Consider the following 15,515-nt stretch of genomic DNA (forward strand, 5'->3'; position numbering starts at 1 on the left):
GGAGTCTGTAACCTGAAGCGTATGTAACCTGAAGCGTATGTAACCCGAGGTACCACTGTAATAATAATAATAATAATAATAATAATAATAATAATAGTCACAGTTGTTTATCTCTTTGACATCTGATGGGAGGGCATACCACAGGGTGGGAGCTACCACCAAGAAGGCCCTCTGCCTGGTTCCCTGTAACCTCACTGCACCTATTTCCTGCTTGCCCCGCCGCTGCAGCCTTCCCTTGCTTCTTACCAGTCGACTCAGCTGTTCCTGCTTCGCTGTTTCCTGCTCTGGATCCGACTCCTCCTCTTTGTACACAGCCAAGGCCTCCTGAAGCGCAATGGTGAGGTATGCCGTGAGCGAGATGCCTCCATGAAGGCCGCCAACGCCACCCTGGGGAGGAAAGACAAGGGAACGCATGGCTGACGGAGAATCGATTCACCCTTTCCAAGTCGCAATAGAAACCAAAACTCAGCCATCCTTTGAAATTTGCGCTCACCTGATTTTTGTGATGCAGTTTACAAAGTTTACAATAATAGTGTGCGTAAAAATGAAGATATTGGTGAAATGCATGATATTATGGGGAAAGTGCTTGCAAAAATGTGTACATAAACCAATGTGTTAATTAGGAGAAATTTGCATGAAAACGCCAGTGAGCTTTCATTAGGTTTGATATTTTTAATGGTTGCTCAGGAGCTCACCTGCATCTCCCGATGACAGACAGGATGTGGGTCTTCGAAGGAACCATCCTCTTTTTGCTTATTCAGCAGCCACTGCACCGTCTCACGGATCTTGGCCTCATCCACCTCTTGGTACTCGCGGCTCAGAGTCAAAACTTTGGTCACGAAAGCCGTCAACCTGGAGGGAATGAGAGTCGGAGGACAGGCGAATAATCAGACACAGGTGTGGAAATGATGTGCACATGCACATCTGAACACTCGCATGTGCATCCAGGGCCCTTAATGGGAGCTCGTATTTAGAAAGGAGGCACTGAACATGGCTGCAGGGACTGCTCTGCTGACTTGGGGTGTCTCCAAGCGGTCAGAATTATGTCGGAGGTTTTCAAGCACATACCATAAAACTCAGAGGCCACAACATTCCTTTTGATGCTGCTAGAGAAGTCACGGGGACGCGGGTGGCGCTGTGGGTTAAACCACAGAGCCTAGGACTTGCTAATCAGAAGGTCGGTGGTTCGAATCCCCGCGACGGGGTGAGCTCCTGTTGCTCGGTCCCTGCTCCTGCCAACCTAGCAGTTCGAAAGCACGTCAAAGTGCAAGTAGATAAATAGGTACCGCTCTGGCAGGAAGGTAAACGGCGTTTCCGTGCGCTGCTCTGGTTCGCCAGAAGCGGCTTAGTCATGTTGGCCATTACCCGGAAGCTGTACACTGGCTCCCTCGGCCAATAAAGCGAGATGAGCGCCGCAACCCCAGATTCGGCCACGACTGGACCTAATGGTCAGGGGTCCCTTTACCTTTTTAGAGCAGTCACAAGCAACTAATGCTGTTACAAAAGTCGGGTGCCTGCCCCTCTCTCTGCCGAGTGGTGGCAAGAGCCCATGGCGTCCCAGGCACACACACAGGGTCTGGAGAATAGAATACACTGCGGAGACTGTAGTGCTTTAAGAAATAGGACTAATTCGCCCACTTAAACCTTCAGTCTGCATGGAAGGAGTCCAGAACTTATGGCATGGCCCAAAAAGCATTGCAGGCAACCCTGCATCTTCTCGCCAAAATGGATCTCGGCCCTGCTTCCTCCCAGAAACCCTTGCTTCAAGCCTCCTTTTTCCTGTTCCCTCAAACACACACTCCATCACCTTGGTAACATCACAGGATGCTAAAGGATTCCTCACCTCAAAGGCCCTTCAATACCTTTTTGTAACTGTTCTTCTCCCCACAGGCAGCCAGATTGGGTTGCATAAGCCAGCCCAGGATTTCCCTGAATTCCCTGCCTGGCATAGTTCTGCACTTTCATCCATATCCCAATTAATCAAAATCCTAACGTTAACAATGAATCATTTTACCCACATGTATGACAATACGGTTTGCGCCTGCAAGTGCTTGGGGGCTGCCACACCACTTCCTTTCCAGTATAACTGAAGGAGCATCTCCACCCCCATCGTTCTACCCGGACGGTGAGGTCCAGTGCCAAGGGCCTTCTGCCCTGTGGAACACCCTCCCATCAGATGTCAAAGAGATAAACAACTATCTGACTGGGAGCGACCACATAACACCGGTCTTGAAAGATCTACATTGGCTCCCAGTACGTTTCCGAACACAATTCAAAGTGTTGGTGCTGACCTTTAAAGCCCTAAACGGCCTCGGTCTAGTATTCCTGAAGGAGCGTCTCCACCCCCATCGTTCTGCCCGGACGCTGAGGTCCAGCGCCGAGGGCCTTCTGGCGGTTCCCTCATTGCGAGAAGCAAAGCTACAGGGAACCAGGCAGAGGGCCTTCTCGGTAGTGGCACCCGCCCTGTGGAACGCCCTCCCATCAGATGTCAAGGAGATAAACAACTATCTGACATTTAGAAGACATCCGAAGGCAGCCCTGTTTAGGGAAGCTTTTAATGTTTAACGGAATATTGTATTTTAATATTTTGTTGGAAGCCGCCCAGAGTGGCTGGGGAAACCCAGCCAGATGGGCGGGGTATAAATATATTATTATTATTATTATTATTATTATTATTATTATTATTATTAATAATAATAATAATAATAATAATAATATCTGAGCAACAGGGCAGGCCTAAAAAAAAAAGAACTGGACTTTTTTGTGATTTGAAAAGTGACAGGGAAAGGCCTTGAAAATAAAGGGATGAGGGGGTGAATAATGGGAAGACACGTAAAACACCTTGCAAAGCAAGCAGAATGCAGGACAAATGCCCACTGCCATAAACAGACAGAGCCAAGGCCAAATGAAGACCAGATATGGCCTAACCACGCAGTGCAAGGGGATTGGGATAAAGATTGATTAAGCAGGTCTAGTTTGGCACCATCCCAATACTCGCACCCAGAACCTCTCCTCCCGCCTCCTTCGCAGCGCTGAGTCTCACCAGACACTGCTGGGGTGGGTGATCCAAGCTCCGTAGGACCCGTCTGTCTTCCGGAAAGTGAGGATCCGCTCATAGCCTGCAGTGCAAAAGGCAAACACCCAAAAGACACCTATCATGGCTGCTTTGCTTCCTCTCTGCAAAACATCCATAAGGATTTCCTCGTTTTAGTTTTATTTTTGGCGGCATAGGGGTAAAGGAAGAAACAGGCCAGGATCCTTCAGGGGCCATGCGTGAGTGAAGGCAGATCCTTAAAATGAACGAATGGATGCTGATTAAGTGGGAGATCCTCAGCTGATCCATGCTCTAGGGAAGTCTCTCTGAGCTTGAGGCCAAGGCCAAATGGTCCTCCTACTTCCCTGCCCCCACCTCCCAAATTGGCCTGCTCCAATTGGCACATGGAGAGGGACTGCAAGGCAGGATGGGGAGGTGGAGTTGTGGCGTCACAGGCACCAGCCAATCAGTGCTGCTGCCTCTTTGGGCTACTGAGCTGTTAGCTAAGAATGAACGTAGCCAGTCTGTTTATATATAATTCTATAGTATGCTTTTCCTGGTGAAAATTGCAGGTGTGTAAATTACCGGGGCGTGTGCAGTAATTTGTAAGTTAATACAGTTTTCCCAGCATGCATCATTGCCCATCACCTGAACGGAGGTTTTCCAGTGCTTTTTCCTTGCTCTCTGGTTTCAGGTGCAGCCACTGCTCTGTCTTGTCCAGGTACTGCATGGCATAGACTCCGGGGGCCAGCAGGACCATGGTTTGCTCCCCACATCCCTGGGGAACCCTCAGCAGAGACGAGAGGCCGTCCGGGGTCAGGGAACTCTGAAGGACGTCAGCAGGCACGGAGCCTGGTGGCCCAAGGCAAAACAATGGTTCAGAACACGGCACGGGCCAGCGAGGGAAAACAACAAAACTATTTCCCATCTTCCCCCTACCACAACCCCGGCCAACTGTTATGCTTTTAAAACAATGTTTGCACAAGGCCTGGGCTGCAGCAACACAGTCCATTTAAAGCACTGTGGCACCACCTTGAACTGTCATGGCTTCCAGCAAAGGATTGTGGGAGGTGCAGTTTGCTAAAGTTGCTGTTAGGAGACTATTCCCCTCCCAAATTTCCCTGTGAAGAGGAATTGATTGTTAAGCCATGCTAGGAATTGTAGCTCTGGGAGGGGAACAGGGGTCTCCCATAACAAACAGATACATAGGCATTATTATTATTATTATTATTATTATTATTATTATTATTATTTAGTTTGTTTAAGGTGCTGATAATTCTCTGTTGGAGACCCACAGCGTCCCCTGCTCGCTTGATCCAAACCGGTTTAATCTGCCATGCCAGTGTGCCGCTACAATCTGGAAATCTTTTAACTGCCAGCTGGAGAACAAGTGAACCTAAAGGAAGGTTTGGCATCAAGATTCCTGCATTGAAAGGGCTTCCAACTCTGCAGTTCTATGATTCCCTCTCTGGCTTGTTCCTTGCACCTGTCAAACGGACGCTCATCTTGAAGTCGCTGCCGGGAATGGCGTTGGAGGGAATCTCGCCTGAAATCTCCACCGTTCTGGTGCGCCCATCTGTCTCGAACGGGAGAAAAAAGAAGGGAAAACATTTAGCTCCTCACCACTCCAAGCCAACAGCTTCTGCAGCCCTTCCGAAGAATTTAGGGATCTGGGATTCACAGCCTCCCCCCTTTGCCAGCGCAGACTACCATGGTCTGTATACTTCCTGGGAACATCAGGCAGCCTCCCCAAAAAGCCTTTTTGAAATTTCCTTAGAGCAGCTAAGTTCCTGTGCATAAAGAATGTGAGAAGAGCTCTGTAGCAGGATCAGGCCATGGGCCCATCATAATGCAGCACCCTGTTCTGACAATGGCAAACCCAGATGCATTTTGGGTAGCCCTATAATGGAACAGTGACACTCCTCATGTTCTAGCTCACAAGACGTCTCTGTTGCTCTCTAATCCTTTCCTTTCCAATGGCCAAGCATTTGGATGATCCTAGATATAATAAATCATAATAATTTGGGAGATGGCCACTATATACTATACACCTAAGCCCTTTGTGGTTTAGGGGCCTCGTATCTACGGGACCGCCTCTCCTGGTATGCCCTGCAGAGGACCTTAAGGTCCATGAATAACCATAGTTTAGAGGTCCCAGGCCCTAAGGAAGTCAGACTATCCTCCACCAGGGCCTTTTCAGTGATGGCTCCGACCTGGTGGAATGCTCTGTCCCATGAGACTAGTGCCCTTCAGGATTTAACCTCCTTCCGTCGGGCCTGTAAGACAGAGCTATTCCACCTGCCCTTTAATTTGAATTCAGCCTGATCTTTTATTTCCCTTCTCTTCCCTCCCCCTCCCCTTTTATGAAGATCATCCGCTCTGAGACCCCACAGCTAATTCCCCCCTGGCCTCCTCGCTGGCCCAAGTAGGACCAATTCAGCCAGCTAGCCCTGGGGATTATCTAATACTTATTTCCCCTAAACTGATTTTTGAATTTTGAATTTTATTGTTAATCATGTTTTTATACTATATTTTATGCTGCTTTTATAATTAAGTGATTTAAATTTGTTGTTAGCCACCCTGAACCCAGTTTTTGAACCGGGAAGGGCGGGGTATAAATAAATATTTATTATTATTACTGCGTATGCTACTCTCCAAATAGAGGCAGGCAAGAGTGCAGGCTCTCTGCTCACAAGCTCCCATCTTCCAAACCACAAGTGCAAGAAATATCATCAATGCTGGAAGGGACTCTTGAATACTAGCCATGCTGGCGGGGGGGGGCACATCTGGAGGGTCTCAGGTGCCCCCTCCTTATCTGACTTCTCTTTTGAGGTTGGGGGTTTCTTTTTACTTTCTCCATTTTTTTAAAGGATGCTCACCTGCTATCAAGCTATGGGTGACAGGGGGAAATAACCCATGTAATGCTTTGGGTGTGGTGTATGCATGCGTGTTCCGTATTTAAATGCCAAGAGCTGTTTCTGCATCACCCAACCTCGGGAACTGTGTTTCAGATCTGTGTTCAAGTCTCCTACCTTTACTATCCAGGGAAACGGAATATTCCTCCACCTGGACGGCACCCTCTTTCTGCAAATGAAGAAGAATTGGAATAATGCTAAGAGGACCTGGAACTTAATTTAATTGGAAGTATAATTGCTCATTTATCTTCAGTTGGACGGAAGAATGAAAGGAGTCTGTGAACTTGCCAAGCAACTGATAAGGTTCATTACTGAGTCATCAGCAATTCGACAGACCACTCCTCTTCCCAGGCTGAGAGGGGAAATGGTGAAAGCAGGTTATTCACTGGGACAGAAGGGTTTTTGCAGCTGCTGTTAAAGCTGCTAAACAACAGAGCAATGGAGAAATTTCTGACACAACCATGGAATATCAGCTTTGCCCAAGACATGATGGATAACAGCAACAACAGGGGGAAAGGAAGACATAACATCTTATGAGGACAGGAAGAAATACCACAGAAAGAATAATTGCCACACAAGGAAGAACAAGGATATAGTTTGAGTTCCTCACTTGTAGTTTTATAAATCATTTAACATGTCAACATGAATAGAAGTTATTAATATTGCAGTTGCTGAATAAGGGGTTATTATTTTGCCTGGAATGTAATGGAAATTAAATAAGATTTTGGAACGCAGAAATAAAGCAAATAACCAAGCCATCAATTCTAACACGTGGGGGACCACCTTATCTAAATTATATAATTAGGTATTTGAACTATTGGAATTGTATTATAAATGGGTATTGTTATAATGAGGCTATTATTCGACTGTAATCAAAAACTAATAAAATTATCAAAAAATGAAGAAGACTTGGGTGCATGTCACCATAAGAGCCAGAGTGGGGCAGCTGGCTGGCCTCCAGCGTGGAAAATCCAGCTTTGAATCCTTGCCTAGCCATGAAGTTTCTTGGAAAGCCTGAGGACAGAATCTCTTCTTACCTCCCCCAACCACACCGTCAGGTGTTGGTTCTGGCCCGCCCTGTGGAACGCCCTCCCATCAGATCTCAAGGAAATAAACAACTATGTGACTTTTAGAAAACATCTGAAGGCAGCCCTGTTTAGGGAAGTTTTTAATGTCTGATGTTTTATTGTATTTTGAATATTTTGTTGGAAGCTGCCCAGAGTGGCTGGGGAAACCCAGATGGGTGGAGGTATAAATAATAATATGGCAACTACTCTATTCTGAAATTAAAAATTGAAAGTGTAATGATTCTTTAACATCAACTTTGTTGGACTGGCCTTGTTGTGCAGATGCCTGGTTATCTACTTCCAAAGCAGCTATTCTATTCCAAACTTAAAAATGAAAAGCGTAATGCTGGTGGTCAACAAAAGAGGTTTAAAGGCTGTCTCAAGACAAATCTAAAAAAATGTAGTATAAACAACAACAACAACTGGGAAACACTGGCCTGCGAGCGCTCCAGTTGGAGAACAGCCTTTACCAAAGGCGTCAAGGGCTTTGAAGACACTCGAACTCTGGACGTAAGGGAGAAACGTGCTAGGAGGAAGGCACACTGGGCAAATCCGCACCGTGATCAACTCCTGCCCGGAAACCAATGTCCCCACTGTGGAAGGAAGTGTGGATCCAGAATTGGCCTCCACAGTCACTTACAGACTCACTGTTAAAACAGTGTTTATGGAAGACGATCTTACTCGGCTACGAGTGATCACCAAAGGAGGAGGAGGAGGAGAAGGAGGAGGAGGAGGAGGAGAAGAAGAAGGAGGAGGAGGAGGAGGAGGAGGAGGAGGAGGAGGAGGAGGAGGTGGGCCCAGAGTGGTGGTGGTCTTAGGAGCGGAAAAACATTCCCTGCGATGAAAGGCCTCTTACCTCGACCCTCAGTTTCTTGGAGACTTTGTCCCCTCCCCCGAAGCCACCAAGGGCGACGACCGTGATGGGGATGTCGGCCGCTCCCATGGGAACCAACACGAAGGGGATGGGGACCGCAGAGTTCCCAGGCACCTCCACCCGCTGCTTCCGTGCTGGGCCTACAGTGGCAGGAGAGCAGAGGCTGTCATGGGGCTCCAGGTATACTGACACCTAGAAAGGGGACAAAAGAAAGAATCAGGAGGCAGAAGAATCCGATCAAGCAGCATTCAACTGAGTTTTTTTTACTCAGGGCTGACCTGCCGAAACTGACACGCCTTGCTTTTCGGCGGGTTTTCTCCAAGTAAAAATTAATTGAATAGACCGTGGATACACAGGTGGAATTTATTTTATTTTTTCAAATATAGATTCTGAAAGGTGCGTGTGCACGGCCTGCTTTCCTTTCTGGTAAACAGGTTTTGCAAGTTTCGGTACCATTTCGAAAACCTGCCATGCCTATTTTGGCCACAGGCAACGGCGGGATGACATAAATAAATAAAATGAACCACAGCCAATGACAGGCAGTGCAGCCTCCTGATTGGCTGAAAGTAAGAAGGCAGGCAGGGGGGAACAAGCGGAGGTTGGTGGGGCAGTGATCCTTTTGCCCCAATGCTTAGCAGCCACAAGCCCTTCTTATTTGCCCTCCTGAGCTATTACATTGCAATATGTAAAGGTAAAGGGATCCCTGTCCATTAGGTCCAGTCGTGGACGACTCTGGGGTTGCGGCGCTCATCTCGCTTTATTGGCCGAGGGAGCCGGCGTACAGCTTCCGGGTCATGTGGCCAGCATGACTAAGACGCTTCTGGCGAACCAGAGCAGCGCACGGAAACGCCGTTTACCTTCCCGCCGGAGTGGTACCTATTTATCTACTTGCCCTTTGACGTGCTTTTGAACTGCTAGGTTGGCAGGAGCAGGGACCGAGCAATGGGAGCTCACCCCGTCGCGGGGATTCGAACCGCTGACCTTCTGATCAGCAAGTCCTAGGCTCTGCGGTTTAACCCACAGCGCCACCCGCGTCCCTTTTTCATTGCAATACCTGCCCAGAAATCTTCTGTGGAACCGGTTCCACTCTTTCTCTTACTGCCTCATGCTGCTTGCCTTGGCTTTTTTGGGCTGACAGCAGTTCCCAGGGACTCACATAGGAAGCTGCCAGGTCACCTCAGTGTTGTGTGCACTGTCCGGCATCAGTTCTCCTGGGTTTCCAGACAGGGTATGGTCACGGTCCCTAGCAGAGGTGCTAGGCAGTGAACGAGGGGCGTTCTACACTCAAAGCAGGTGACCTGTGCAGGCACAGGATCAGCGGAAGGGAGAGGAGATTGTGGGAGCTTTGCTTACGCTGATGGACTCAGGCTGGTAGTTGTAGAGAACCGGCTGAAGCTCGATCTGTTCAAACTGCTTCACTGAGTAGGGCAGCCGGAGAGAGATGTGGAAGTTCTGGAAGACTCTGACCCGAACAGGTTCTGAGACGCAGATGCCTGAAAGAACGAGAACGAATGAGCCCCCAGTGAAGGAGGAGGGAGGGAGGGAAATATGGGCAGTCGGATAACCGGAGGGAATGACATTTCCTGGTTGTATTTTTTTGCAGGAGACACGGGATTAAGAAAAGATCAGAACGGCAACACAGACTTCCAGAACTGAGCTGAAAGCTGCCATTTTGCTGGCAGGTCCCTGGCACAGATATTATTTTATCATTGTCCTTATTATTAATTCCTCGCACTGGGACCCTAAGGTCTATATTTTCCGAGCACAATGTTGGTGCTGACCTTTAGAGCCCTAAATGGCCTCGGACCAGTATACCTGAAGGAGCGTCTTCACCCTCATCATTCAGCCTGGACACTGAGGTCCAGCGCCGAGGGCCTTCTGGAGGTTTCCTCACTGCAAGAAGTAAGGTTACATGGAACCAGGCAGAGGGCCTTCTTGGTAGTGGCACCCACCTTGTGGAATGACCTCCCATCAGATGTCAAGGAAATAAACAACTATCTGACTTTTAGAAGACATCTGAAGGCAGCCCTGTTTAGGGAAGTTTTTAATGTCTGATGTTTTATCTCTTTTTATTATTATTAATATTCTGTTGCGAGCTGCCCAGATAGGCGGGGTATAAATAATAAATTATTTTTATTATTATTTAGGTAGGTTCTAAAAATATACACCTCAAGGTAAAGAGGTGTGCCTTCCACATTCGCCAAAAGCTGTATAATGAAGGTGCCAAGCCTTCTCCTGGATAACTCACTCTACCCACAGAATTCAAGGGCAGAAGCCCTACTTGCCTGCCATTGGCTGCCACCCCGTATGAATGTGTTCAATTTGTGCCATGTGCGATGCCATGTACACCTAAAAATGCCCCTCTGAAGCTTGACTGAGGTGCCTGTTGATCAAGGAGGTGAGACTGGTGAGCACACAAACGCGGGTCCTTTTTGGTGGTGGCTGCACCGTTGCTGAAGGCAATTTCATTGGACATCTGGCAGGCCCTGAGAATTGTGGCTTTTAAAAAGGCCTTAAAGATTCATTTCTTTGCTGAAACCTTCAGTTAATTAAAGAGATTTGAGCTGCATGATTACTATTTTGGATCGATTTGGACAGTTTTTCTATATTTTGCTGGCATAATGCTGGCTTTGGGGTGTTTAGTACTGTTTGCAATGCTGTTTTGTTCAGTTATAATGCTTTTTAAAAAGCCTATTTCATTGCATGCTGATACCAGATTGCGAACTATTTTGAGAAGGCATGCCATATGTAGAAAGCAGTAAATAATAATAGAGGCTTATGTGGCATGGCAGAATGGGTTGGGTATTATGATGGGTTTGTGTAGTCAGTTGAATGAAAATGGATGAATTAAACCCTGAAAGGGATAAATAAGTATTTAAGGTACCAGCAGCTAGAGAGTACAGTGTTTTGGTCCTAGAAATACAAAAATGCCCAGCTCACCATTCGTATTAGACATGCTAACAGCCTGGATCTCCCAGGTGGTGATGGAATCAGGAAGAATCACGTTTGTCCTGTGGGAGACAGAAATGGGGCCTAAATATACTGAGAGAGGCAGGAAGGGACCAACATGGCGGAAGAGTAAGCCAATCACGTGGGGCCCATTGTGTAAATATTGTATTTAAAGCAGACATTCTGGGGGAACTTCCATTCCTCCTCACCACTATGAGCTGAATAAAGAGCATGAAATCCACTCTCGACTCCGAGTATATTTCAAGAACCAAGCCTCAGATGACCAAGCCCAGTCATCTTAGACCTGCCACATCCACACAATGTCTTGAAAACACCCTTATTCTACTCGTGGAGATTCCTGGGAAGTACAGCATGTAAAAGGATGTCAGGAACTGTAGCTCTGCAAAAGAGCTATAATTTCCTCAAATTCTTTTGGGAATTATAGGGACAGAGCTACCTAAACTGAATAGCAACTTATTCATGTATGCAACTACAGTGGCAAGAATGTTGCTCGCCCCAAAATGGAAAGAAGCAGAGGTCCCAGCAAAAGAAGAATGGATAGATAATCTAATGGAGTATGCAGAAATAGCAAAACTTACCAGAAGAATAAGAAATCAAGACAACAAACTTTATAAAAGAATGGAAATGGTTCATTGAGTATTTACAGATAAATTGTAAACAGATAAGAACATTGGCGGGGTTATTGTAACAACCTGCAGTTTCGTAAGTATATATTTAAAGAAGATGAATAAATGAACAAATTAAGTTAATTTGGATGTGCAGAAGATATTAAAAATAAATGTAAGGAACTGCAGAAAGAGGAGGAAGGAAGTCAAGTTTTGAAATGATAAAACGCTTGTAAAATTAGTGAAATGTATAACCCTGAAAAGCATAAATAAAATAATTAAAAAAGGAACTGTAGTTCTGCAAGGTCAGCAAACCAGTAGTTTCGGGGGTCACGTCACAACAGCTACCGTGGGAGTCAGAATTCATTGCTAATCTACTGCAAATCACCCAGAGATCTATCAGCAGATCCTGGTCTTCTGTCTACCTACCTTCTGTTCCCAGGATGCCTTGAGGCCCAGCTCTCTGACCTACTTACGTGAAGGTCCGCTCCACGTCGTACGATTTCCAGAGCCAGCTCTCGGGGAAGACGCTCCGCAACTGAATGAACTCCTCATCGAATAAGTCGTCTTCCAGATCCTGGGTTTGTGCTGCACGGAAAGAGGAGGTTCCATGTTGAGAGCTGGGCTGAGGGACAGAGTTTGTATCCCTTCTCTGCTCACAAGGCAGCAGAGGTTTTGGATCAGAGTCTTCCTTCTCCTAGATGGGCTACTTTCTCAGGTGGATGAGCCCCATCTGCCCCTACGAGAAACTTTAATACAGTGGTACCTCAGGTTAAGAACTTAATTCGTTCTGGAGGTCTGTTCTTAACCTGAAACTGTACTTAACCTGAAGCACTACTTTAGCTAATGGGGCCTCCCGCTGCCGCTGCGCCATCGGAGCACAATTTCTGTTCTCATCCTGAAGCAAAATTCTTAACCCGAGGTAATATTTCTGGGTTAGCGGAGTCTGTAACCTGAAGCGTATGTAACCTGAAGTGTATGTAACCCGAGGTACCCTGTAATATGGCACCCTGAGCGAGGCCACAATTTTGCAACCCCCAAATGGGTCTTCTCAGTTATCAATTTTCTCAATTTTGCGCACGCCCACCCCTCCCCCCCGGTTCAGTGCCTTGTCTGGGGGAACTGCCCGCGCCACCCTAAATCTGGCTAGGCGCCCAATCTCTCGACTCACTCCGCCCAAGGCTGTGGGATCCCCAGGATTTTCGCCGTAGGCCTGCAGCAACTTTGCAGCAATCCAGGAAGGTTTGGCGACACTGCTGGGAGCCTGGGCCCTGGATCCGCTTGGCACGGTCCTCGCACGTCAGCTTTTGGCGCAGCAGCACCATGCCCCCCTGGCAACAGCGCCGAAGCTCTGGGGTTTGGTACTTGGAAACTGCAGAGACGAAAGGAGGACCGAAAAGCGAATGAATGGGTGGATTTGAAAGGAAAGCCTGGAGGTTGGCGGGCCGGGAGAGAGAGAAACCAAAATAAACGCAGCCACTTTCCCTTCCGCGAGGTTCAAGCCTCTTTCACATTATTGCAAGGACAGAGGGGTGGTACGTGGGAAGGAAACCAAGGAGGAACTGATCTGTGTGCTCCAAAGCTAAGCATTTAAAGGTAAAGGTAAAGGGACCCCTGACCATTAGGTCCAGTCATGGCTGACTCTGGGGTTGTACGCTCATCTCGCTTTATTGGCCGAGGGAGCCGGCGTACAGCTTCCGGGTCATGTGGCCAGCATGACTAAGCCGCTTCTGGCGAACCAGAGCAGCGCACCGAAACGCCTTTTACCTTCCCGCTGGAGTGGTACCTATTTATCTACTTGCACTTTGACGTGCTTTCGAACTGCTAGGTTGGCAGGAGCAGGGACAGAGGAACGGGAGCTAACCCCGTTGCGGGGATTCAAACCATCGACCTTCTGATCGGCAAGCCGTGGCTCTGTGGTTTAACCCACAGTGCCACCGTGCTGAAAAGACACATGGTGCTTCATTTTCAAGAGAATGGCATGCAAGTTCTGTTACGTACAGCAGAACTTGACAGGAAGCACAAGCCCTCCAAACCATTTGCCAAGATTACAAGCGCAGAAAACAGTAGAACTAGCTGAAAGGCAACACATGGAGATCTACATCAATGGTTGCAGCGTACCCCTAATTATAATTCTTGCATAATTATGATATTATTGTACAATCTTAGAAGGTTGCATCATCTTGGAAGGGTGAGTGGCTGTGACTGACGGATGTCAGACTGACTGATGGGTGTCAGATCCACCAACGACATCAGCAAGGAGTTGCTGGTCTTAACTGTGTTGTTATAACAATTGTCACTTTAAGAAACTTGTGCTTTCTTTTCCCTCCTCCCTCCCCTTTCATTTTCCTCGTGTGTCGTGTCTTTTTCGACTGTAAGCTTTTTCGATCTCCACTCCGAGTGCCCCTTTGGCTAAATAAAGAGACAATGAATAAACAATAGCAAACACATGATTAAAAAACCCAGGTAGAGTGTTTCAAAGGTGTCAGAGTGTGTGCCTCAGTTGAATCTGACCTCAGCACTGGCAACGGGGCAGCATCCTCTGCCATGCCTGAGGGGAGTAGACTGGCATTGGGGCACAGAATGGGCCCCACAGGGGACACACAGCTCTGTCTCTGCCACCTTGCCACGACTCCCTGCCCTCCTGCATCTGCCACCTGAGGCAGGCGCTTCATTATGCCTCAAAGTAGAGCCGGCCCTGGAGGCGTCCTCCATTTCCCACCCCCTCAGGGTTGTCGCCCCTCTTCCCTCACGTCACTTACGCTTCTTCTGGAGCTCTTTGTGGAACTCCAGTGAACGCTTCTTCCGGGAAGCACCAGTGCTGCACCCATGTGCTAGAAGAACAGAAAGAACAAGGTGCTAATCGGAATTGTAGGTGCCGAAATCCCAAGGGAGCAGAAAAGACTTTTTATGTATGCGACGACAGCTGCGCGGATGCTGTCAGCTCAGAGATGGGAAGAAGATAAAGTCCCTACCATAGAAGAATGGCAAATGAAGCTATTGGATTATGCTGTAATGGCAAAACTGACCAGAAAGCTCAGGAAAGCCACTTCCGCCTAAGGAGGAGGTGGGGTTGCGGGCTTCACGGCTCCTCCCACGTGCGCGGCTGGCAGAAGCCTGCCCCGCGCGATTGGGAGGATTCCTGGCTGCATCATCCCCTGGCCAGCCAATCGGCTGGCTCGAGGGGCGTGACCTGCCCTATTTAAGGCCTGATGCGGCCAGGGATCTCCCTCTTTGCTGCCCGTCAGCTGTTCCTGCTTTTCCCACCCTCCCGCCCTATAAGGTTTTAATTCCTTGACCTTGCTATGGACCGTGGTTGGTCACCGTTGAGGGGCCTGGTAGGAATTTTTCCACTTGGCAAATTGGCACCAGCCACTTGGTTTTTGCCCACCTCGTAGCAAATCGTCACAACTTTCTGGGTATTGGCGGTTAGGGCTGGGTATTGATCTGTAGATGTAAGAGGGGAGGTAGCACCATCATCTGCCCCACAGATTGAAGGGTAGTCCGTTAAAGGATTTCGGGGGGCGTGGCCCTTTCCGAAGCCTAAGGAGGTTAGGGCCTAAGGCACGCCCCCTATTGGTGACCCCGGGGGAGTTCCTAGTTGATGTGAATCAGCAGGACTCCCCCTACTGGTGGTTAACCCTTCCCGGACTTCGAGCAGAAAGGCTGGAGTCGGATATAGTCAGTTAGGACCAATGCCTAAGCCAATACTGCTCTTCACCTGTAACCAATAAAGTTGTGGCCTTTTTTTAGCCCATTAACCTTAATAATTGTGTCATGTGTCATTATTTCCACCTGGGTGGGTCAGGAACACGCCACGCAACCAGGAAGACCAAAACTTTCATATGGAATGGGGAAAATTTGCAATTTTCCTTAAAGACCACTGTAAGCAGCTGAAAACATTAGCAGGACTGCAAAAACACTTGCAATGTAACGAGAACCATGGATACAATGGAGTTATAGAAAACTTGGCTTATCTAAAAAAAGGTGCAGTAGAAAAGGTTTAATAAAAGAACCCATGGAGGGGAAGGTGGGAAGTCAAGAGATTGG

At 47.9% G+C, this 15,515-nt stretch overlaps 1 protein-coding gene across 1 annotated transcript in view; it reads right to left on the reverse strand.

Moving 5' to 3' along the window:
* Positions 1-15,515, reverse strand: part of LOC128408973 (complement C4-like) — a 63,209-nt gene that overhangs the window by 20,551 nt on the left and 27,143 nt on the right. The window contains exons 16-27 of the mRNA XM_053379069.1: positions 14,228-14,299; positions 12,637-12,837; positions 11,942-12,053; positions 10,831-10,901; positions 9,244-9,383; positions 7,873-8,082; positions 6,067-6,118; positions 4,521-4,610; positions 3,683-3,886; positions 3,044-3,119; positions 696-852; positions 247-387 (exon numbers count right to left, since the gene is read on the reverse strand). Of these exons, the coding sequence (XP_053235044.1) occupies positions 247-387; positions 696-852; positions 3,044-3,119; positions 3,683-3,886; positions 4,521-4,610; positions 6,067-6,118; positions 7,873-8,082; positions 9,244-9,383; positions 10,831-10,901; positions 11,942-12,053; positions 12,637-12,837; positions 14,228-14,299 (1,526 nt within the window). The remainder of the gene's footprint in view (positions 1-246; positions 388-695; positions 853-3,043; positions 3,120-3,682; positions 3,887-4,520; positions 4,611-6,066; positions 6,119-7,872; positions 8,083-9,243; positions 9,384-10,830; positions 10,902-11,941; positions 12,054-12,636; positions 12,838-14,227; positions 14,300-15,515) is intronic.

The sequence above is a fragment of the Podarcis raffonei genome, chromosome 2 (genome assembly GCF_027172205.1).
Source record: "Podarcis raffonei isolate rPodRaf1 chromosome 2, rPodRaf1.pri, whole genome shotgun sequence".
NCBI classification, from domain to species: Eukaryota; Metazoa; Chordata; class Lepidosauria; order Squamata; family Lacertidae; genus Podarcis; species Podarcis raffonei.